The 26108-nt window shown below is 41.7% G+C and overlaps 1 protein-coding gene across 1 annotated transcript in view; it reads right to left on the bottom strand.

Moving 5' to 3' along the window:
• Positions 1-26108, bottom strand: part of CD109 (CD109 molecule) — a 120510-nt gene that overhangs the window by 94058 nt on the left and 344 nt on the right. Inside the window, exons 2-4 of the mRNA XM_007458403.1 lie at positions 24907-25079; positions 8848-8876; positions 1577-1807 (exon numbers count right to left, since the gene is read on the bottom strand). Of these exons, the coding sequence (XP_007458465.1) occupies positions 1577-1699 (123 nt within the window). The 5' untranslated portion in view covers positions 1700-1807; positions 8848-8876; positions 24907-25079. The remainder of the gene's footprint in view (positions 1-1576; positions 1808-8847; positions 8877-24906; positions 25080-26108) is intronic.

Below are 26108 nucleotides of genomic sequence, written 5' to 3'. Positions count from 1 at the left end.
GCCTAAATTTGCCTTCCATTCTGTTATTCCTCAGAACATTTTTTTTCCCTGTGCCACATCTTTTTTTTTTTAACATCTTTATTGCAGTATAATTGCTTTACAATGGTGTGTTAGTTTCTGCTGTATAACACAGTGAATCAGCTACACATATACATACATCCCCATTTCTCCTCTCTCTTGCGTCTCCCTCCCACCCTCCCTATCCCACCCCTCTAGGTGGTCACAAAGCACCGAGCTGATCTCCCTGTGCTATGCGGCTGCTTCCCACCAGCTATCTATTTTACATTTGGTAGTGTATATATATGTCCATGCCAACCAATGTCCTGGGACTGAGGGGATTTTCCAGTACTAAAATCAAGAGAGTCCCGGCAAACTGGTCACCTTATTTCTATGTCATTGGTCAAAGGTCTAATACTCTCCTCAGCTTAAACGTAGAAAACCAGGTCCGGCCGGATGTCAGTTGCCTCCAGCTTGACTACCTCACTGGAAGCACTCAGTCTGCCAACCATGCTGTCTCCAGAGCCCAGAGTACTCAGGCAGAGGAGGCCAAAAGATTTCCTGCCAGAGGGGCTCCTAGTACAACAATAGCTAATGTTTAGTGAGCATGTTCTATGTGCCAGGCACAGTTCTAAATGCTTTACTTGAATCATATCACATAATCCTCACAAAAACCTTTACAAGATATTATTATTTTTACACATTTTACAAATAAGGAAACCGAGGCTCAGAGAGGTTGATTAATTTCCTCAAGGTCACAGAGCTAGCACCTATTCTTCTTAGAGCAGAGAGTGATCCTTTTAAAATGTTAACTCAGCTCACATCATGCCTCTCCTCAGAATTCTCCAGTGAATTTTTTCATTTCACTCACAGTAAAATCCAAAGTCCATATCATAGCCGAGAAAATCCTGTATAGCCCCTCATCCAGCTGACCTACCTGTACCTGACCTTATCTCCCTAATATTTGTCCCCTCACTTCCTGGGCAACAGTGCACTGCAAGCTTGTTCCCCCAATGCACCTAACAAGTTCCCACCTCAGGGCCTTTGTATATGCTATTCCCTCTGTTTGTAGAGGCTCATTCTTTTATTTCCTGTAGGTCTCTGTTCAAATAGGACTTCTCTAACAACCCTATAGAAAACAGCAAACACAAACTCTCTCTCTCTCTCTCTCTCTCACACACACACACACACACACACAAACACACACACACACACACACACTTTTTTATATATCTGTATGTTTATTTATTGTCTGTCTACTACCCACTGGAATGAAAAGTCGATTTAAGCAGGGACTCACCTTCTGTATCGAGGACACAGAAGTTTAATAAATGTTTGACAAATGAATTAATCAATGAAGAAGCCAGGACCAGAACCCAAGCAGGCTTGACTCTGGAGCCTAAGCTCTTAACCCAGTGCTGTACCATCCCCCTTCCTAGAGAAACCATCCCACTTTGGGAGGGAAGCTTAGCCACGTGAATCCTAAGACATCCCAGTACCAACAATGTGAGCAGAACTTCCAAGAGAGCTTCAGTGAGACGGCTTTGAACCCCCAGCTTTATTTCTGTCTGGCACTCACCTTAATTAGAATGTTTAAAGAGGTTTTGTAAGGCTTAAAATCTGAGAAGAGTGTAACAACACGAAACTTCACTTCTTGCTTTGGTTTATACAGGGGCTTGTCTGTTTGAATGAAGACAGTCATTCTCTTGGTCTCAAATGATAATCGCGTACTATTCGAGAATAAAATCTCATCCTGGGCACGTCCAGTGACACGGAGCTCATAAATCTCATCACCACTGTTCAGAGGTAGCTGGGGGGGAAAAGACATCAGATGTATCAAAGTCTCATTGTTTTACCTCAAAAATGTTTTTAACTGTAAGTGAGAATTGAAATTTTAAATACATAGTATTATCAAAAGTAATCGCAATGTTGAAAAATGCATCCCTCCTAACCACCAAAATTAAACAATTTGTTTTCTCTCTTTCAACATCCTGGAGTTTGCTCTCCAGTTAAACCACAGGGGTGCTGGACTGCAGAAACCACGTCCCACAGCTCTGTCAGCAGTCACCTTGTCGCTTCCTATCCCAAGTACAAACTCTTGCGCACTGACAGTCACTGTGGGTCACAATACCCTTCGCCTCCGTGCCTCGCCCTGCCTGAGGCAGTCCACAGGTGAAAGGCACATTTGCACAGGCTTTGTTTTCTTGCCATACTCTCTCCAGGACCTCTCACCTGTTCTAGGATGCACTCTCTTCCTGTATCTTGTGCATCGTGTCACAGTCCTGGTAAGTTTGACGGCACCATTATTTTACTGTTTCTATCACTAGTGGAAATCCTACCTTCTAGCATGAACAGACCAGAAGCCACACTCAGCCTACGCACACCGTGTCATTCTACCTCACAACAATCCTTCCGGTGGGTGCTCTAACTAATACCAGTTTACAAACCAGGAACCTGGGGCTTGGAAGAGTAAAGGAAGTTGCTCCAGGTCACTGGCTGAGATTCAAACCCGGGATGAACTATACTACTCTAACAAGAGCCTTCATGTGATGGTTTTAAAATATGTCCAAAATTTCTCTGACCCTCCTCCCTTCAAAAGTCAGAGCCCCACTCCTGGGCATATACCCAGAGCAAACCATGATTCACAAAGACACACGCACCCCAATGTTCATTGCAGCACTATTTACAATAGCCAGGTCATGGAAGCAACCTAAATGTCCATCGACAGACGAATGGATAAAGAAGACATGGCACGTATATACAATGGAATATTACCCAGCCATAAGAAGTTTAAAAAATTGGGTCATTTGTAGAGATGTGCATGGACCTAGAGACTGTCATAAAGAGTGAAGTAAGTCAGAAAGAGAAAAATAAATATCGTACATTAACACATACATGTGGAATCTGAAAAAATTGGCATAGACGATCTTATTTACAAAGCAGAAATAGAGACAGATGTAGAGAACAAATGTATGGATCCCAAGGGGGAAAGGGGGGAGGTGGGATGAATTGGGAGATGGGGATTGACATATATGCACTATTGATACTATGTATAAAATAGATAACCAATGAGAACCTACTGTGCAGCACAGGAAACCCTACTCAGTGCTCTATGGTGACCTAAATGGGAAGGAAATCTAAAAAAGAGGAGATATGTATATGTACAGCTGAGTCACTTTACTGTACAGTAGAAACTAACACAACATTGTAAAGCAACTACACTCCAATAAAAATTAATTTAAAAAGAAAAAAAAGGTAGAGCCTAATTTCCCAGTGACCTGCCTCTCAAGAGTAGAACGAGGCTGCGTCATTAACAGGATAGCTTCTGCCTGGTTCTCTTTCTTGGATTCCTGACTCTGGGAGAAGTCAGCTGCTATGTGATAAGGACACTCAAGAGGCCTGTGAGAGGCCCACAGTGGGAGGAACAGAAGCCAATAGCCACCACCCACCTGCCAGCCGCGTGAAGAGCGACCTTACTGAGGACCCCCAGGCCTGGTGAAGCCTCCAGATGACATCGGCAGCTCAGAACTGCTCAACTACATGGCTCCCAAATTCCTGACCCACAGAAACTGTGGGAAATAATAAAAGTTTATTGTTGTTTCACACCAGAGTTTGGGGATAACAGATTACACAAGAATCGATAACTAGCACACCTGAATTTTAGTTCATTTTCATATTCATAAACCTGAGATTCTGAAACTAACATTCTGCCTCCTTTTTGCAAGTAAGAGTTGTCCACAGAGAGCTCCAAGGAGATTTTCCAGAAATAGGAGCCACCAAAAAGCCAGCAACATGGATAAGAATATGAAGGAAATGTAACAAACCACTAATACAGTGGTCAGCAGCAAATAGAGAGGAGTACTGGTGTTTGCAATTTACTTGGAAATGCATTTTAAAAATAAGATCAGGGCTTCCCTGGTGGCGCAGTAGTTGAGAGTCCGCCTGCCGATGCAGGGGACATGGGTTCGTGCCCCGGTTCGGGAGGATCCCGCATGCCACGGAGTGCCTGGCCCGTGAGCCATGGCCGCTGAGCCTGCGCGACCGGAGCCTGTGCTCCGCAACGGGAGAGGCCACAACAGTGAGAGGTCCGCGTACCGCAAAAAAAAAAAAAAAAAAAAAGATCAATTAATGGACGGAGAGATGAGTAGATGCGTAAACATGTGATTGAGCAAGTATGGTAAAATGTTAACAGTAGATTCTAAGTGGTGGTTATAGGAGTGTTCCCTATGAAACTCTTTCAGGTTTTTTGGATATTTGATACTTTCATAGTAAACTGTTAGGAGAAACAATCAGTAACATCACCTTCAAATGACCTCTAGTACTGATGTTTGCTTTCCTTTAATAAATAAACATTCACTGAGCACCTTCGAGCTCCAGGTTGTTCTAGGTGCTTGGGATTCAACGTGAACCAAAGATGTACGCCCTAGAGGGCTGAGAATCTAGCCTGGAACTTGCATCCTTATATTCTATTCTCTCAAATGATGCTTCAGTCCTCAGATTCTTTTAAACGGAGTCCTTAATACCGCAAGCAGGAAAATATATATGCCAGGAACCAGCATATCATTTGCTTGTATACAGCACAGATTTATAAATAGTTCATGCTTAAAAAAATATATTAGATGGAATTTCTCTCTATGATTTGGATACCGTTGGATCACTTTTAGTGGCACAGAGGCCCCAGAACAGAGAGTAGATTGAAGACTGACATCAAATTAATGATGCAGAGGTCTGAAACTAAAGAGACCTATTAACCATGAGGAGGTCAAAGAGTTAGAAAATTAGAATTAGCACAAAACTGTCCAAAACATTTTATTCTGTCCCCTACTCCATCCTCCTTCAGGGAGTTGACACAAGAGGAGATGGTACTATCTTTCTGCTCCTTTCACTTACCCTAATTCTCATTTTCAACACTCCCCTGTTAGAAACCCCACCTCTCCCGATGTAAAATTTAGGTGATTTGGGATCCTCAGAGCCTCGGTGCTAATCCTAGAGCTGGAAAGTCTAGGGTGACAATATGGACTTGTCAGAGTGGACCTGGTGCGCCCCTATGAACGATGAGGCATCGCCGCACGGCTTAGGGTGTCACCATGGACTCTGGCTGTCAGTAGAGACCTTGGTCATCCATTGGGAACAGTAAAGGGACATAATGAGAAGGAGACTGGAGAAAATACTGGGGATGTTAAGCAACCTTTATGAAAGATTCTCTCTGTGCCAGACCTGCAGTGGGTTGTAACCTGCTTCCCACAGTGGAGAGGACCCAGAAGGTAATATAAGCTCCTGAATCTCTGCTGGTAAATTGCTTCCCACCTTCTTGGGGGACACAACTACCAAAAAGGATTCCCAGAATTGGTAATAAAGGGGTTCCCTAACGAGAGACTTCCTTATCTCTTACACAAGAACCAATTATTTACCCACAGAGATTTTGGATCCTACGTGTTGAACTGAGGTCACAGGGCTGGGAAAAGATGTAGTTCCCATATACAGACACTGTCTGGCAGCAGAATAAGAGTCTGGGGGTATACAATACCCAGGGCTTAGATCAACAAAATATCAACGAGCATCTGAGTTGAGCACGGCTGATTCTCAGTTAGGCTAAGTCTATTTTGTGTATACATAAACGCAAACTCTCCAGGTGGATGATAGAGGCATGCTCAGAAAGGTTCTTGATGGACAATAAATGGATTCCTTATTCTAATCTGGGCCGTCTAAAACCATCTTCTCTGAAAGATCAACTGTCTTAAGGAAACAAACAACACAATAGTATTTATCCTACTTATTTCACTAATAACTCCAGTGACCAAAAGTAATGGTAGTTTCAAATAACTTTCAAAGTAAAACTGAGAAATTTAAGATGATAGTTTCTATTTTTAAATATATTAGTAATTAAACTTTAAAAGCATTCTAATTTTATTAGGAAGTTTGGATTAACATATATACACTACTATACATAAAATGGACAATCAACAAGGACCTACTGTATAGGACAGGGAACTATACTCAATATTCTGTAATAACCTATATGGGAAAAGAATCTAAAAAAGAATAGATATATGTATATGTATAACCGATTCACTTTGCTGTACACCTAAAACTAACACAGCATTGTAAATCAACTATATTCCAATATAAAATTAAAAAAAAATTTTTTAGGCATGCTAATTTTAAAAACTACTCCCTCGTTTTAAGTTGGATTTACTTACAAAGAGAATAAAAAGAAACTTTTTCTAGCACGTTTTGTACAAACAATAATCTTTATGTTAAGCATAAATTCTCTTTTTTATTTACTTCTTATTGAAGGCTGATGTTACTGTATTAAAAACAGAAACAATGAGCTAGTCAGATATTAAAAACACATTTGTTTTAATGAGCCAATATATTCATATTTTATAGCAAAACTTCAGGAGGACCTTAAAAGATAATTTAAAATATTACATCTACAAGCATCAGAATGCAAGAGCACTTGGAAAGACGGGTCTATTTTAATTGAACGCTCGTAAAAATGCAGAACCTTCTACTTTTGCCAAGAGTTATCAAATTTTCCCAGACACTTTATGACTAAGCCTTTAAAATTTCGTTTTACTAAAAAGGGATCTAGTCCTAAATATAACTCCTGGTAAATCTTTCAATAAATAATTGCTATATCTACATACAATAGAAATGGCATAATATTAAAGACAAATATAGGATGTTGGGATTCGTATTTCACATGGTTAAGACTTTAAGACTAATAGTAGCTAAATTTGAGCTAATTGGGACAAGTACAGCTTATAGGCACATTATTGGAATCAGCCCGAGTGCCCTCGTCCGCCCACATGCCTGCCCCTTCCAGACTTGCTACACTCCAGGCCGTGCCACTGCAGACGTCTTTGAGGAAAGCAGACAGTTATTATGCGTTGAGCTGTGATTCCTGAACTGAAATCTCAACCACTTAGGCTATCAGACAATTATATTACACAGGATTTATTTTAATCTTCTCACTGTAATACTTTTTCAACAGAGTTATGGACACAGACACCGGGGGGCCAGCACCTAATGTCTGAGGTCACATTAATGCAGCCTAACATCTTATTGTCACTAAGATTGGGGTTTTTTTCCCCACGTCTGCCTGCTTAGGGCTTCCCTCCCCCCAACCCCACTTTCTATTATTACAACAGTATATTTGTTAGTAAGGTAAGTACAAACATAATAATAAGTAAGAAACAGGGACTTCCCTGGTGGTCCAGTGGCTAAGACTCTGCGCTCCCAATGCAAGGGGACCAGGTTTGATCCCTGGTCATGGAACTAGATCCCACATGCCACAACTAAAGATCCCACATGCCACAACTAAAGATCCCACATGCCGCAACTAAAAGATCCCACGCTGGGACTTCCCTGGTGGTCCAGTGGTAAAGAATCCACCTTCCAATGCAGGGGATGCAGGTTCAATCCCTGGTCAGGGATCCCACATGCCACGGGGCAACTAAGCCCATGTGCCACAACTAGAGAGAGAAAACCCACATGCCACAACTAGAGAGAAGCCTGTGCGCCACAACAAAAGATCCTGCATGCCACAGTGAAGAACCCACGTGCCTCAACTAACACCCAATGCAGCCGAAAATTTTTTAAAGATTAAATAAAATAAATATCAAAAATAAAATAAAAAGACACTGGAAGAACACAGTTAATTTTTTTAAAAATAAAAAATAAATAAAAGATCCCGCATGCCACAGCTAGGACCCGATGCAGCCAAGTAAATAAATCAATATTTTTTAAAAATAGGTAAGAAACATAATAGTTATAGAATATAAGTAATTTTTATAAAGGACAGTTTGGGAGCACTATATCCTCTAAGAACCCCAAAATGTATGTGGTTTCTGAATATGCTTGATAAGTAACCTTCAAGAGTTAACAGGGAACCTGGCTCATCGGGAAATGTCAACCTTACATAAGTGTCAGGGTCAAAGTCATCAGTCATCTAGTCCCAGAAAAGTACACCAAATTGTCCTCTTGGTGGATGCTATGTTCTATTCGACTGTGTATATTAAATGTGTGAAGCTCCAAAACAAAACAGTAGTAAAAGCACAAACTTCCAAATTAAAGCCATGAGACACAGGACTAGCTCACAAACAATATTTAATAAACAGGTTTTATGACTCTCTCAACAAAATAATAACCCTTTCCACTGCTGTAGCAGATGCTACAGCGTGTTCACGTCTCATTTCACCTCCAAGGTAACCCCTATGAAACAGACTATACCTTTATCCCCTCCTCCAGGACCGGGACCACAGTGAGGTGAGCCAGGCACTTGCCTCAACTGCAAACTTTTAAGAGCGTGCCAAAAAACTCAGTAATCAACAGTTAAAGTTTTTGAATATTTTAAATAGTTTTACACAGCAAAAGTGACGCAAAAATTAAATTATGAAACAAAAAATCAAAATTTTAAACAAAGACAGGGTCAGTATCAAATACTGTTGTTTTATTTTGCCTCAGGGTACAGCTCAGCTCAGTGAAGCACTGCCCTTTTCCAGGACAAAGAAACTGGGAGGGAGCATTAAGTACACACCCAAGACTGGAAGGCTTGTTAAGGCAGAAGTAGGACCAAACCCGCCCAGGTACCTATGTTAACAGCAGGCCAGCCGCCCTCAGTGAAGTTCTCCATTTTACGAGAGGAAAATCTCCACTGTGAGTTTGAAGAGGCTAATATCCAAGCTCCCTGAAGTAATATTATTCTTAAACAATCTGAAGGTGGAACTGCACTCCATCAAACTCACAAGGAATGTAAATTAATAGAAAGGCCAATAAAATACTAATTCATTTATTTCACTGACGCAACGTATATTTCTGAAGCCAAATTTTTTAATAAATACTTACGGGTGGAAGAGTAAGTGTCCTGAAAGAGCCTAAAAGGAAAACAGGGAAGAAAACAGTCATAATTTAAATACAGTGATATAATACAAAACTTGTACGACTCTCTTAATACTCTTTCAGATGTAAAGGGAATCAGACTTACAGAATCACAAACTTATTTAGCCAAACCTAAACAACTGTATTAAATCCCAGAACACCCAAGAGATTATTACATATCCTTGTGCCAAAGAATTAAGACTTAAAAGGCGATCAGTGGGTAAACCTCTCCCAAAAAATTAGTTACGTTCTGCTTCTCTTTTCCATGTGTAAGTTGCTACTCCTCTGGTTACCCTTTTAAGGCTGTACATGTTTGAGGGACACTTCATACAGTGTACAGAGGGAAGCTGAGGTTCATTTCTAATGTTCATTTCTCATACACTCATGACAAAGGGGAAAAAGGAAGGCATTAGTCACATCAGGGGTGAGCTGGGACTCATAACTGACCATTAGTACTAAAATGATGCAGACTTTTTTCATGTAAGTTCCTAAACCAAGACTGCTAACTTAACTCATGCCAATTCCTCATCAACTCTATTTATTGCAAGGGAAAAAATGTTTCAAGTTAAAAATGAAAGAGTACTTATTCAAAGTTCCCATTTAAGGGACATGAATTCAGAGGTGGTGACAGGCCCTCAGTTCCTTCATTCATTGAAGAAACACTTATAAGGTTACCACAGTGAACAAGACAGACAATGGTCCCTCTCTCTCCTCCTGGAGGCCACATGTGCCCACCCCATGGGAACAGACAGGTACAGTATGGAGCGGGGGTTAAGCAAGTGGCCTCTGCAATCAGACCACATAGGTTCTATCCCAAATCAGCCACATACTAGTCCTGTCCTTGAACATGTTACCTGATTCTCCAGGTTCAATTTTTTCATCCGCAAAATGAAGGCAATCACACAAGGTGGCTGCAAGGAATAAGTAAGCCAATCCCTGTAAAGCGTACAGAACAGTGGCTGGCATTTAGGAAACACTTGATAAATATGTCATTACACTGCCAGAAAGCTTGAAGAGTCACCCACTGGCATGTCAGTGTGCCTCTATGGCAGTGGGCTTCAGATGTTTGTGATGGAGTACTCAATCAATACGAATATTTGGTGCACGGTACCATGTCAAGTTAGATTTATAAAGTTATATACATGCACTTTCTCAACCAAAATATAAATATTAGAAAACCTGACTTTCTTAGTTTTTCTCAATAAAATAATGGAAATAAAAGTTAGTATATTTTCTACCTACTCCCTTATAAATGGTCTTGTGACTCCCAGATGTGTGCACCCCACTTTGACCACTGCCCCAATGGGCCTCAGTGAAATACAAGTATGTTCTCAGAAGCAGATAAGCAACTCATCAAAATCACTGATCACACAGCACAGATCAGTTTATCTAATAGCTGTCACCCTAGGAAGCAAGGAGCAGCGCTCTTCAATAATTAGGACACAGGACAAAGAATGTCTTGAAAAGGTGAAGGAGGAAGAACAATTGAACAGATATAGGTCCACACGGAACGGCTGCTATAGAGGGGGGGGGCACTTCAGAGGGGCCACGGGAGGCGCCTAGGGGAAATGATGCAGAGTCTAGGGCTGTAGGATAAGGAAAAACGAGCCAGGTGAGAATGGAGGGGACCAGTTTCCAGGCAGAGCAGCAGCAAGTGCAAAGGCATGGAGTCTACTGAAGAGAAGAGCTGTGTGAGACCCGACCAGAGGCAGGAGAGGCAGTAGAGATGAGGCTGGACCAGACCACAAAAGGCCTTTTAGACAGGCGAGCCCTCACCAGAATGGTCTGGGTCACACTGTTATCCTCGCATTCTGATTGAGTATTCGTCCCGGATCTTTTTTTGGTTTAGCAAAATATTAATATGAGATGGGTTTAACCTGCACAAGATTTAACTTTGAAATTGTATCATCATGCTTTGAGAACACCTCCATTTGTGGGAAGAAACTTCTGTTCATTAAGTTCTTGCTTTTAATGGGAGAGGCATATTCTATACTGAATTGAAGGGAAATTGAGAAGCCCCATAATGGTGCAGCAACTAAACTTGATGAAACACTCAAAGGAACCATAAATAGAGACAACTAACAAGTTCTGTCTTGTAAAAATATTTGTTGAGAAGAAGCATAGACAGACCCTGCAAAATATTTGGGCTGAAACACATAAACAGTTCCATATGGGAAAAAACTGAAATTGAGGATATCCTCCACACATCAGAATTTTCTCTGATTTTACCAGGTAGCTCAGCACTTGTGGACAGTGTTTTCTCAACTAAAAATATTATGGTCACTGTATACCAACAATGAACAAGTGGAACCTGAAGTTAAATTACAAGGTCCACTTACATTAGCACCCAAAAAAAATGAAATAGGCATAAATCTAACAAAATGTGTACAAGATCTAGATGAGGAAAACTACAAAACTCTGATAAGTGAAATCAAATGGAGAGATATTCAATGTTCATAAATAGAGAAACTTAGTTGTCAAGACATCAGTTCTTCGCAACTTGATCTTTAGATTCAATGCAATCCTAAATCCTAATCAAAATTCCAGCAAGTTATTTCATGGATGTCAACAAACTGATTCTAAAGTTTACCTGGAGAAGCAAAAGACCCATAATAGCTAAGCTAATACTGAAGGAGAACAAAGTTGGAAGAATAATGCTACCTGACTTCAAGACTTACTATAAAGCTACAGTAATCAAGACCATGTGACACTGGCAAAAGAACAGACAAATATATCAATGGAACAGAACAGACAGCCCAGAAATAGACCCTATAAATACTGTCAACTGATCTTTGACAGGCAGAACATAGGGTAATCTTAGGGCAGTGAAAATACTCTGTATGATATTATGATGATGGACATATGTCATTACACATTCATCAAAACCCACAGAATTCACAACACCAAGAGTGAGCCCTCACATGAACTATGAACTTTGGGTGATTATGATGCATCATTGCAGGTTCATCCTTGGTAAAAAAAGAAAAAAGAAAAGAAAATGTGCCATTCTTGTTAGTGATGTTGATAACAGGGAAGGCTATCCATGCATGTGGACAGGGAAAATATGGGAAATCTGAAAAAAATATTTTTAATTATTTGAACGTTCAAGTTGAACATTATTATGATAATGGTCAGATAACTTGAACATTCAAATAAATAATGGATTATAACCTGAATAAAATAAGAGTATGAGTTTGTGCTGATATATAATTTAATAGATGACTAAATGAAGGAGAAGATAAAGGGGTTTTTTTACAATTTTTAATTTATTTTATTGGAGTATAGTTGATTTACAATGTTGTGTTAGTTTCTGCTGTACAGCAAACAGATTCATTTCTACATATATATAAATATATTCAGAAAGTTATTCTTTACCATAGAATTCCAATAAATAAATGTATAAGGAATCATGGAACTAGAAAATTCCACAACAGTAATGGTAATAACTGATTCAGGCGAATAATCATCAAACTTGTGTGTACAAGTGGACTGAGTGAGACTCGTAAGAAATAATAAACCATTGCTGTTTGAAGCTACTAAGTGTTGGGAGGTTCATTCACAGCAAAAGATAACTGGAACACGTTTGAAATAAAAAAGATTAACTAGCAATATTAAGTATTATTATCCTTATTTTACAAATGAGAACCTGAATCACAGAGATATTAAGCGACTTCCCCAGGGTCACACAGGAAAGAAGTAACGGAGCTAAGATTCTAAGCCACTGCCTCTCAGTAGAGGAAGGGCAGCTGTACTTCTGTTCTTGCGTTCTACCCACCTTTGATTATTATAAAAGTTGCACAGCCTGTGTAGCCTCTTTGTGCGTGTCGACACCCTTACTGCCTCAGTCACACAGGTTCAACATCGCAATCCCCTCGGACTCCGGGCTCTCCTCAGCTCTCTGTTAGTCATCACCAGAACCTAGATTCCTCTTCCACAATGTTTCTCCCAGCCCTCAGTTACACTATAGGCGCTGCAATGGTGGAGCTAATTGAAACAATTCGTGTTATACAAGAACTTCTGGAAAGGATATAAAAGCTAGAAAATTTCTGAACTCTTTTTACCAGTTCTTCACACTACACCGTTTTCATACATTCGAAGCTAATTTCAAGATCGGAAAAACCCACCTTCAAAGGAAATAAGAACCACACGTGTCTAAGGTCGGGTTCCCTGGGAAGCCGACTCGGACACGGTGATTCAAGAGCAGGGCGAGAGCCGGGGACCAGCACCTAGAGAAGGAGAGGGATGCAGAGGCGGGACTGGGGATGAGGGGAGGGGAAGAGCCTCAACACAGGCTCAAGCCGCGTCCACGGGGCGCCCTCAGAAGCAGCGCTGACCCCTGAGACTTGTCCTGAGTTGCGGGGAGGGGCTGGACCTCGAACCAAGGAGGAGGTCCCCTGGGGCAGGGTGAGTCTCCCTAGCGGTGCAGCCCCCAGGAAGCTGGCTTGGAGGGCTGTGGGCTGCAACATTCCCAGCAGCTTCAGGGAATGAGTCTTCATGCCCAACAGGCTGGTTCCAGGCGGTACAGCATGGTACCCACCAAAACGTCCCACAGTGGAATAAAATCAGAAATACTAAACTGCAGGGAGCTGGGCCCCAGCAAAACAGCGCCCTCGATTATTGAGAGTCACTGATTTTTCATGACTTTAGGATAAACCGTCGGGCTTGACTATTTTGTCAGCCCAGTGACTGGAGGAAACAATGTGCTTCCTTTGGGCCTGACAACACTGGCTACCTCCCATCACCGGCAATCTCACAAAGACTAAAGACTGCGTGTGTGTATGTGCGCGTGTCTGCGTGTGTGTGTCTGCGTGTGTGTCTCTGTGTCTCTGTGTTTCTGTGTGTGTTGGGGAAGGGGGCGTAATTTATTTTGATCTAAGTGACACTAAGCAAGGAGAAAGTAAAAAACAGCTTCAAGTCTACAATCCTAATAAACCTAGTAGGTTGATCAACTGAGGGGCGAGCATTTCAGCGATTCAAAGCCATACCCAGATGTGAAGTGCAGGAAATCCCATTCACAGAACTTCTGTTTTTAATGGGACTCTTCATAGAGTCAAAGCTTTGAGGGGTTTTCTCATTAAAGAGGAATTGGAAGAGGGGGTAGACTGCATGCCTGGGTCTCACTGCTCTGACATGTGACCGTGTCCATCACAGACCCAAGAAACACACAGCTGCCCCCAGAAGCCGGGGTGCAGGAGCAGAGAGGCTCCCACAAACCCCTAATTCTTGCTGGATTCAGGGAGTGACTCAAAGGATGTGCAGAGAGATCCAATTTAAAGTCCGCTCACTTGTCTCATGTGTCCTTATTAAAAGGTTGACTCAAAGTATTTGACATTTTTTGCAACTTGTCTTCCCTCTTGGAATTTCCCAGCTTGGAATTTCCTAGGCACTTAGTAAAGTCTTATTGGAACGTCCTAACATTCTAGCTGTAATTTACAGCACCAAAATAGAAAATTGGGGGCAGGGTGGTAGGAGTGCAGATGAGAAACAGTCATCTCATTCTCTGTGGTTGCTAGGTTGAGGATGAAATAGATTGTATTTGCAAATTGTTGTGAACATTTTTTTTTTTTTTTTTGTGGTACGCGGGCCTCTCACTGCTGTGGCCTCTCCCGTTGCGGAGCACAGGCTCCGGACGCGCAGGCTCAGCGGCCATGGCTCACGGGCCCAGCCGCTCTGCAGCATATGGGATCTTCCCGGACCGGTGCACGAACCCGTGTCCCCTGCATCGGCAGGCGGACTCTCAACCACTGCGCCACCAGGGAAGCCCCAGTTGTGAACATTTTTTTCTCCCTTTTGCCGGAGCTCCGGGCTCTACGCAGACAAGGGAAATAGTCACCACCTCTTAAAATGCTGCATGGCATTCTTTTATACACAATGTATTTATTTATTTATTTATTTATGGCTGTGTTGGGTCTTCATTTCTGTGCATGGGCTTTCTCTAGTTGTGGCAAGTGGGGGTCACTCTTCATCGCGGTGCGCAGGCCTCTCACTATCGCGGCCTCTGTTGTTGCGGAGCACAGGCTCCAGACGCGCAGGCTCAGTAATTGTGGCTCACGGGCCCAGTTGCTCCATGGCATGTGGGATCTTCCCAGACCAGGGCTCGAACCCGTGTCGTCTGCATTGGCAGGCAGATTCTCAACCACTGCGCCACCAGGGAAGCCCTGCATGGCATTCTTAATCACTGACTAAAGATGCACTCTGTTCTGTGAAGTCCTTCTCAATGTTACTGCAGATAATCTCTGTAAAACTCAGATAATTTTGTGTATAACCAGAGAAAGTAGATCTTAAAATTCCTGCAGTGCTTTCTCCTTCCCAATGCCACCAAAGCCACTCAAAAGAAACCTTGTTTTAAAGCTTCACACTTGGCACAGGCCTGAGAGCTGGCCGTCATCTGATTTACAAATAGAATCAAAGCTATTTTTAAATTGTGTAATAAGCATACACAAAAACTAACCTTTCCTTAACTTTTTAAACACACTCCATAATGCCATATGCTGCCTCTTCTGACATCTGTGCTCACCAGACAGCTCTGCAGAAAATCCCTGAAGGGAAGGAGAGTGTGTAATTGGAAATCCAACTAGGTCCAGAAGTATTCTCTATCGGGGAAAAAAAAAGATTTTCCACCATATATGTACCTGGCTTAGTATTTACTGGTTAATTACTTTTGGCAGCTCTCTACTGTTCAGTAATGTACAATAATGAACTTAAGGAAATCACTTTTGCAACTAAAAGTTCTGACTTCTTTACCAAGTTATTAAATATTCTTTCATCGGGCTATGTCTGATGCTGGGAGATGTGCGGTATAACATAGCTGACATTCCCAAGTGTTTACTGTGTGCCAGGCACCATGGTAAACATCCTAAAGCAATACATTACAAAACGGAAAAAGAATAAAAATTTTTTTTAAAAAAAAGGAAAAAGAAATGGGTGAAATTAATTTTAATAATTTTATTTAATCCCATGTATCTAAAATATTACCATAAAATTTGTAATCAATATAAAACAATTATTGAGTTTTGCCGCATTTTTTGGCAGTAAAAGTATTCAAAATCCAGTGTGTATTTTATGCTCACAGCCCATCTTAAGATGTACGAGCCACATGTCAAGTGCTCAAAAACCACATGTGGTTACCACATTGGACAGTGCAGCTCTAAAGCACTGTCTCATTTAATCCTCACAACAGTGTTCTGAGGTGCGTACTATTATTGTTGCTTTTATGCAGATGAAGACACTGAGACTAGATGAGATGAACGACCTGCCCAAGGCCACATAGGTAGTAAGAAGCAGTGCTAAGCGCCCAGTTCCAATGTGGCTCCAGAGTCTCCCAAACTGTACAGGACAGACCCAGCTAATTCCTTCTAAAATATCAGTCCAAAAAAACCTCATGCTCCCTCCTGTCACGCTTCTGTAGCTTACTGCACTCTCATGTTGGTATCTGGACACACCCACTCTTCCATATTTTCTCTTATCCATGTTGTTATTGCCTCAAGCACCTACGTAGCCCTCCAGGTGACCATCCGTCTTCAACGCAATAGGCTCATTTGCAGCACACTCCCCGTTCCCATGCATGGCAGACACAGCTAATCCAACCACTATTTCAGTAAACCCACACTTGACTTGAAACCGTCAACACAGCACTCCGAGCAGCCCCTACAATCAACCTGAGTTGGCACATGAAATGAAATCTGCTTTGCTTCCTTGAAAAGAACAGAAGGACAGGAACTCTGTGTGGTCACCAAACATTTACGCCACTAATATTGTGCCATATACAATTTGGTGCCTGATGAATGTTTGGAATGCGCAAAATAGTAAACGCCCTGTCTTACCTCTCTTCCTGAGGAGATTTAATACGTATTTCAGTGAAATTTAAATTTTTAATACTAAATCATTTCTGCCAGCTACATTTTCATAAATGAAAACTCCTAACGTTGTCCTGCCAAAAGAAGCTACCAGATGCTCTTGGTACGCGGGCCTCTCATTGTTGTGGCCCCTCGCGCTGCAGAGCACAGGCTCCAGTCGCACAGGCGCAGCGGCCATGGCTCACGGGCCCAGCCGCTCCGCGGCATGTGGGATCTTCCCGGACTGGGGCACGAACCCGCGTCCCCTGCATCAGCAGGCGGACTCTCAACCACTGCGCCACCAGGGAAGCCCTCTACTGTGTTTTTTAAGAGACAATCCGCCTCTCTCCTTTCAACCGTGAAACTTCTACAGAGTGGTCTACTGCAAAGGTGATATTTGAATCAAAATCTGAAGCAGCTGAGTCATGAAGACAGCTGGAAGAGTGCATTAGAGGTAGAGAGATGAGTAAATGCAAAGGCCCTGAGATGGGAGCATGCTTGGTGTGTTGTAGGACCTGCATGAAGTCCAGAGAGGCTGGGGAGTGAGGTGGGAGTCGTGTGAAACGATATCAAAGGGAGCTAGATTACGTAGGGTTCACAGGCCATCGGAAGACCATTGGCTGATACTGAGATGGGGAGTGACAAAATCTGGCCTATGTTTTCTGGCCATTGGATTGAGAATAGACTATAAAGCCATAAGTGTAGGGAGGAAGGAAAAAAAAAAGATAACTAGGAGGCTACTGCAGTAATTTTTTTTAAAAAAGAGTGGTCGGGCTTCCCTGGTGGCGCAGTGGTTGAGAGTCCGCCTGCCGATGCAGGGGACGCGGGTTCGTGCCCCGGTCCGCGAAGATCCCACATGCCGCGGAGCGGCTGGGCCCGTGAGCCATGGCCGCTGAGCCTGCGCGTCCGGAGCCTGTGCTCCGCAACGGGAGAGGCCACAGCAGTGAGAGGCCCGCGTACCGCAAAAAAATAAAATAAAATAAAAATAATAAAAGAGTGGTCTACACTTTCTGATTATATTTCCTCACCACCTATTTATTACTGAAAACTTGGCTCCCAACAATCAACTTAAAACCATTCAGTTGAGGATCTCCAGTGCCTTTTCCTGTCTTCCTTTTCTCTTCTCTGACCTTCTGGGACACTTCATACTGTTAAGACCTAACTTCTTGGTCTTCTTCCTTCCCTTGACTTCTGAGACGTCTCAGCATCTCCAATCCATCCCTGTTTCGGCTGCTCAGAGGCCAGGAGCTTCATTGACTTCTTTCCCTCCTCGCAAGCTCCTGTCATCAGGCTTGTTCTTTCCATAAGCGCTGCCTCCTGTCCATCCCATGCCTTCCCACCAAGACTTCGAATACTGTCTGCCTCTATGAAAACAACGCCTTCAACTCTATCCCTAGTTACAATTTCAAACTTATCTGCTGCGTATCTCCACCTGGGTGTCTCCCCACACTTACATCTAAAGCAGAATGTAACATCTTTTCAGAAAACACACACACACACACACACACACACACACACACACGAAGCTCTGTCTCCTTCTCATGTCTGCCACTCCCAGCCCTGGGCTCTTTCCTCTGGCACACCCTTCCCTTCTCTCGTATGTGAAGTAACTGTTCCCACAAAATGCCCAATACATCAGCAGAGGTGGACCACTCGTGAATGGACATCTGTACAGCTCTGGGTGTAAAAGGTAACAGGACCAGGCACAGGGTCACACAAAAGAAGCACTATTTACCAACCACACTGAATTTTCGACACAAACAAGAAATAAAAACTCTCCAGCCTCTGCACTTTTAATATTATACTTATCCTTCTGAAACCTCTGAACCTTCTCTAATGCCTTCCTTCCTCTTCTGTCCCACCCCCCATTCATTCATGTGTCGCATACCACAAATAATCAATAAACAATAAATTAATGGGGGGAAACGTCATCCGGGAAACAAGGAGTTCCAGGATTGTAAATCCTTCTTAACAACATAATGGATCAAAGAGCAACCCCGCTCGGATTCTTACAGGATCTGATTTCTGCTCCCACCACAAGCCCTCAGTGACTCATTCCCCTTCAGAAGAGCAGCGGTACATGTTTAGCTCAGAGTTTAAAGAATCAGTCTGCTCACTTTCAACTTCACTCCATCACTGATTGATAATCAAGCCCCAAGACCTGTTTCTCCACTGCTTTAAATTAACACCAACGTTTAGGGCTAGGGGCCACTTGAAAGGCAAATACAGAAATCTGGGCGGGACCTTCAGCTGCGTTGAATCATCACAGACTTGCAGAGGCTTGCCTCTCACCCTCAGGCTTTCCGGTACTTGGTCGGAACAATCCATGAGAATCCTTCTAACCGAAGGGCAGTTGTTCTCACTTGAACACAGCTGAGAATCACTTGTGATGACTGCTTAAAATAAAGTTTAGATTCCCAGACCTTCCCCATGTCTTGAGAGGGTGACCATGAATCTGCATTTTGAATAAGTATGACTCACATTTTGAGAAACAGAGCAAGAGAATTTAGTTTTAGAAAAGATCTGAGGTGCCTAGCCACCCACTCCCACCCCTTGCAGAACCATTAGTCCATAAAGAGCAGCTCCACCTTGAGCTCAAATAAGAAACTGGCACAAAAATGCAGGTAAGCATTTCTAAACTCCTTAGTTAGCCTAATTTTCTTCCGTATCAGATAAAGCAACATTCGCAAATATACCCTAAGTCTCACACAGAGTTCCCCATATGTTCGGAGAGTCTCCTAGAGCATAATGGAAGTAGCATTCGGCTGCAAATGTGGGTGCCTGTGATCTCTTTCCAGCTCTACCACCAAAAGGCGTTTCGCCCTGGGCAAGTCACCAGACACCACCCCTCAGTCTCCTCAGCCATAAACTAGGTGATTGATTTGGCTTATCTCTGAGACCCCGTCCAGCTCCAAAAGTCTACGAAGCCCAAACTAAACTAGGAGGAGAATTGGCATTGCAACTTGCAACTCTCAGATCCAGGTTAGATTTCATGAGACCCAGCTCTGAACTACCACAAGCAAACGAGAAAATGATTTTCAAGGAAGACTGACACCACACTGCATCAATATCCCAAAGTAAAGCAAACAAAAAGTATCACACGCACTTCCAGGCAGTGCAAACCCTTCAACTTCAGAACCATCAGTACCAACAGAACCAACTTCACATTCAGGCTATACCATTTAATGTGTTATCCCAGGAAAACTATTCTCTCTTAGCCTCAGTTTTCTTATCTCTAAAATGAAGATAATAGTGCCTTCCTCCAAGGGTTATTGAAGTTAAAAATTGTGCATAAAGTCCCTGGCACTATAAGGAAACTCAATATTTAATATGTTACGTTCCTTCCCATCCCCTCCTAGTGAGGTACCTTTTATAGAGTCCCCAGTTCAAGATCATCCCAACAGGTGACTAAGAATCGCCTCTGACATAACTGTTGCCATCATCTTCTAATGACAATAGGTACCAATTTCTTGAGTAAGTCCTATGTGTTTAAGTGCTTTAAACATTACCTCATTTCACCCTCACATTAACCGTATAATTGTACAAGGCGGAAACCACTGCTCTTCAGATGATTAAACTGAAGCCTGGTGAGAAGGTGACAGCCCACAGACACACAACCACTGATGGAAGGGCATCAGGTAGCCTGGCTTCAGAGCCCACGCTCATCGTGACTACACTCTGGTCCTTTATCCTCAGGTCCCACCTTCTTACTAATATATACTACACACAATACCAAAGACATGTGAAAGAAGAACCCACACCCTTTAAAAATAATTCTCATGTCACTGCAAGTTCAAAATGAGCTCTACTGGCACAGCTGCCCGTGCAAACCTTCCCTGGGAGACCTGCACACAGAGCATACTAATTCACCTACGCTCATAAAAACCAGTTACCGATTTTGATCTACAAGCCATGAAATGTATGCTCAGGAGCTTTGTTTCCACCAGAAAGCCATCCAAACTGAATTGGATGAGTTTCTTAAGTTCTTCAGCTAATATTTCAAATTATAAAATACTGACTTCCCATCCTTATTGAATCAAGATAGAAAATAAGGTACCCCATAGTCAATGGGAGAGAGATAAAAAGACAATAAAGACAAAGAAGAATGTTTTATTCTTAAAGAATAGAAGGTAAACACCCCATTAGCTCTCCAAGATTTTAGGGCAAGAAGAAAAGGCAAGTTATTAAAGGATACAGACATACACATAGAGTTCACCTCACCCAAACCCTTCAGTGGGAAGACGGAAGCAGGCCCGGTGCCATAAATAAATAAGCAGAGCCTCCAGGCCAGGAGATGCCCTGCCTTGCACCCAAGTTTGCAGCTGAGATTTTCTGTTTAGGTTTTTTTCTTTTTTTCTTTTTTTTTTTTTTTTTGCCGGGGGTGGGGAGGAGAAATTTTATTTTTTTATATATTATATTGAAATGCAAATCAAAACTACAATGAGGTGTCACCTCACACCAGTCAGAATGGCCATCATCCAAAAATATATTGAAGTATTGTTGATTAACAATGTTGTGTTAGTTTCAGGTGTACAGCAAAGTGACTCAGTTATACATATACAGTTATCTATTCTTTTTCAAATTCTTTCCCCACTTAAGTTATTACAGAATGTTGAGCAGAGTTCCCTGTGCTATCAAAAAGTCTATAAGCAATAAATGCTGGAGAGGGTGTGGAGAAAAAGAAACCTTCCTACACTGCTGGTGGGAATGTAAATTGGTGCAGCCACTATGGAGAACAGTATGGTGGTTCCTTAGGTTTTTATCTTATATCAGGTATATGTAAAACCAGCGACAAAGAATTCATTACTGGAGGAAAGGGGTGTATTCTTTATTATTTGAAGTAAATTTCATTCAGGAAAAACAATGAACGTTTACAAATGAACATTTCAAATTGTAAAAAGAGATCAGGAAATAAAGCAAAAATTATGGTTTCCAGGATATCAGAAATAATTCAATTCCTTCACACGCTTTAAAAGATGAGAAGATAGCTCTCATTTATGACCTGTGAATTCAAATGTTCTTCACTTTTTTTCTTGATTTGGCATGGAACTCCAGGGCACCATCACAGTAAAGGAAGAGGTAAAAGCCAGGAAGCTAAGAAATAAGGGGACAGACTCACTCTCCAACCAACAGACAGTCTGACTTGATTTCAAACGCCAATAGATGCTCCCTCTTCTCTGGTAATTGCTACCTGCTGAATTTTATCAATTATATTTACTCAACTAACTCTTCTGTACAACAGAAGATAAGATTAGGAACCTAGTTCTATTCACCATAGAGGATGATGAGAGTGGTGCTCGTAACAATGACAAGTACACTTCAGTATCTGAATGTCATCACTAAAAACGCATTAATATATCCTTAGAGAGCTCCTCAAAGTTTATTAGAAACACTTTTTCTCAAGGGCTATTGTTCACCCAAAAATAAATAAATAAAAATTAATTGATCCCCAATAAATATAAAATTAATATATTTAAAAATGAATAAACTAACTGTCATGCAATCCATGCTACTGGCCTCAAGGATGGGAATGTAAACAAAATTTTTCCCATATCTGCCAAACAAATAAATGAACTTTTCCTTGAGGACAAGCCATACTTTTCTGCCTTTATTAAGGAAGGTATATGGGGCAATTCTAATGCTTTAGCTATTACTATTTCTGACACAAATTAAGCTAGAAATGCATTCTGGTTATGGTGAAACACCGCCCTGCCCCAGGAATTTCTAAGAACAGCAGGACTGCTAGAAACAGCCACTCAGAAACAATCCCCCTCCTTACCCAGCTCTGCTAGCAGGCGGACCTTTATTAAAACCAATCTTTCCTTGGCAGGACCTCTTGGAGTCCATCATAAGAAAATGATGAAATAATCAGACCTAAAATGTATTTATTTGCTTGTGTTTATGTGGCAAGGGAAAAATGAATCCTAGGAAGATCCAGACCCCACTAATTTAGAAAGTCCTCCTTTATCTACATATTGTTACACCTGGAGAAATCAGATAAAGCAAAGGATGTATGGACAGGGAGGGAGAAATGTCTTGGTCCTTAAGTCCTAACTTTACAGGAAGCATCTGCTCTGAGAACAATGACCCACAGCCCCTGATAACAAAGTTAACATTCTCCTTTGAAAGAGGGAGAAGGGTTGCAATGGTATTTTCAATGAAACTGTATGTCAACTGCATCCAAAACAGCCCCTGAAAGTAGCGCATTTTCTCTCTTTCTTTTTCAAAGATCCATTAAGCTCCCAGGATAGTGTTGTCCGACCCACTTTAGCCTTACCCAAAAGCATGACAAACTTTCCTCCCAAAGGAAAAATCTAAGAATAAAGTTTAAAACCAAGCCACAGTAACAAGCACCTCAGTGTTCGTACTATTTGCAGAAAAAAAGGAACAAGACTGACGAAGGAGACTGCAGAAAAGACAACGTAGGAGAAATTCTAGAATAAGCACACGCAAATGTCCGAGCAAAGTCCAAGTATTTATCAAGATCATCCTTGTTATTCTGGACCTTTGCATTGTAGTAAAACTGTCACACTAGTAGAGCCAAAATGATAATTCTTAATGAATAAATAATGAATGTGGAACTACCTTAAGTGTTGTCTGCTGTGACTTAGTATTTCAATATTTTCTTTAGCCATTATCACAAGACCAAGATTCATTCATTTTCAGAATAAATAGTTCAATAATAAAAGTAAGAGATCTGCCCCCATGTAAAAAGGAAACGATGCTTCCTGCGTCTTCTTCAATAGTAATCCTATTTACAATATTAACAGCCACTGTTTATTGAGTGCCTAATAGGTACTAGATACTGATTTTAACTTTATAACTACCCTGGGAAGCACATTATCCCCGTTTAATAGATGAGGAAATTGCGGCTCAGAGCATTTAAGTAACCTGCCCAAGATCACACAGCTAGTGCTAAGACTCAATCTCAGATCTTAAGCGCTAACTGCATTGCTTCTCCAGGGAAACAAGGCCTCCCGCATTCCTGACACTACTCCTATGAAAGACAAAGTGGCCTGGCCCCTGCACACATCACCTCTTCCTGACTCCAAACTTACCCACCCAGTCAGTCAACTTCCCAATGGAGAAAGAACCTTGGATGTAGATAAACTGATTTTATCTTATTTCATGATGGTATTAATTTCTCTATGCTGGTAAAGGATAAACATTTATATAACGAGCTACTGTGGAATCTCATCCACCTTTCATTTTGTGCCCTTAAATGATTCTTTTAAAGGATAACTCAACATTATAGGAAGTTATGCCTCAACTTCTGGCCTCTGACTAAACATCTAAACATGCTTCTAGTTAACAGTGTTTACAGTTGGGTGGTAGGATTACAGGTAGGATTTTGGTTTATTCCCTTTACTTCCAGTATTTGCCAGGTTGCTAGCACTGGGTATATATTACTCTTTCAATTAGAAAAAATTAAAATGTTCATTTCAATGTGAAAGCAAGTTTACCTATTTAACTATTTACCCCCCAAATTATTCTGTCCTTAGTATTGAAAAAGAAGACATTCACTGACCCAATTTAATCCTGGGCCTGGTTAGAACCCAAAGTTAAAACAAGATATGTGGGTTCTTTTACAAATGGCTCCGACTTATTTTACATTATTTTTCTTTATTTTCCTGTTACTTAAAAAGCTAAAAAATAAAACTAGATTTTAACTTTAGTTCTTCTTTTCCTACCCACAGGCCTACTTAGTAAAATCCTCTGCATCCAATAAATATGGTCATAACTGGTTTGCATAAACCATACATAAATATGGTTTTGTGCCAGACTGTTAACTACGCCCATTTCCTCTTCTGGGCACACACTGTCCTACATGCCCAGCCTCCTGTGCAGCTAAACGTGGCCATCAGAGGAGGGAGGAATGATATGAGCCACATCCAGGCCTGGCCCATAAAGAACTCCCACAGGAGACACTCCACGCTCTTCCCCTGCAGATTGGAAGCCACGTACTGGTGACGACAGAGCCACAAAGGGGAAGGAACCCGGGCCTCACAACCTCCACCTGGAAGAGCATCCCAGAAACATCATTTTGGACTCCACATGAGTAAGAAATAAAAGTGTATTGTGTAAGCCACTGAAAATGGGGGGGCTTCTCCACGACATCACATAGCACGTGGCTTTATTAACATACTTCAATTATTACTGCAGATGAGTTAAGACTCTGCTGTTATCTTACCTTTTTCAAAGACTCCTTCTGCTTCCAGGACAGAGACGGCAAGGTTCGCTGCTATCTTGACCAGCTCCGCCTTCACAGTGACCTGGGAGGGGCTGTGTTCCAGAAGCTCCACCCCAATGGTCACATTTCCCCCAGGCCTGATGATCCCAGGGGCTGTCACCAGAAACCTGGGCCTAAAGAGTTCCCAACAACAAGGGAAAAACAAAGTTTCTTACCCTCACATCTCCATTCTTTTGAGATCCTCAAATTTCATAGGATCCCTATCCTGTGCCAGTTGCAACTGTTCCAATTAATATTGTCTCACTGCTCCATTTAGCAACTGCACTGAAATGCTATTGAAACAACAATCCCCATAAGTCCATTTTTATCCAGTTTTATTGAGATATAATTGATTTGACTTTCATGCATCATGAGATGATTATCACAATAAGTTTAGTGAACATTCACCATCTCATATAGATACGAAATTAAAGAAATAGAAGAAATACATATTTTTCCTTGTGATCAGAACTCGAAGGATTTACTCTCTTCATAACTTTCATATATAACATACAGCAGTGTTAATTATATTTATCATGTTTTATTGATACATTCCCATAAATCAATTTTAATGCGGTAATCCAGGCACTGTTAGAGGACCGGCCTGTGTTATTATTTCCATTTTATAAACCACAAATAGCACAGGATGGCTTACACTGGGACACGCAAAGTTATTGGCAAAGTATCAATACAAGCCTCTAAGTTCCTTTACAGAAGATATCCTCCCAGCGTAATTTTTTTTTCTTGGCTTAAAGACACACACACACACACACACACACACACACACACACGGATTTTGCTTGTTTCTTATTGAAACCTTTATGTTTGGGCATCTACCCAAAAAAACATCATCTAATCAACACCACTGATTAAAATATACCATCTGAAATTAAACTATCAGTGGTGACATTTCCAGGTAGAACAGAGCATAAAAATCGCTAAAACAGCACTTTCCCTGCCCAAGCTAGGGATTAGGGCTCAAGGGCAAAAACCTTTTGGGGGAAGCGGGGGAGTGCTTTCCACTACTTAGGTGTCTCACTCGTTATCTTCCCACGATGTCTGCACCTAAACCCATACTTCAGCTACCTCGGTCACGCCTTGTCATTTCCAAAGAGTGCAGGCTCAGTAGTTGTGGCACACGAGCTTAGTTGCTCCGCGGCATG

This window comes from Lipotes vexillifer, unplaced genomic scaffold, assembly GCF_000442215.2.
Source record: "Lipotes vexillifer unplaced genomic scaffold, Lipotes_vexillifer_v1.1 scaffold2, whole genome shotgun sequence".
Lineage (NCBI taxonomy): Eukaryota > Metazoa > Chordata > Mammalia > Artiodactyla > Lipotidae > Lipotes > Lipotes vexillifer.
Note: the sequence above shows the minus strand (reverse complement) of the source record. Positions and strands in the feature narration are given on the sequence as shown.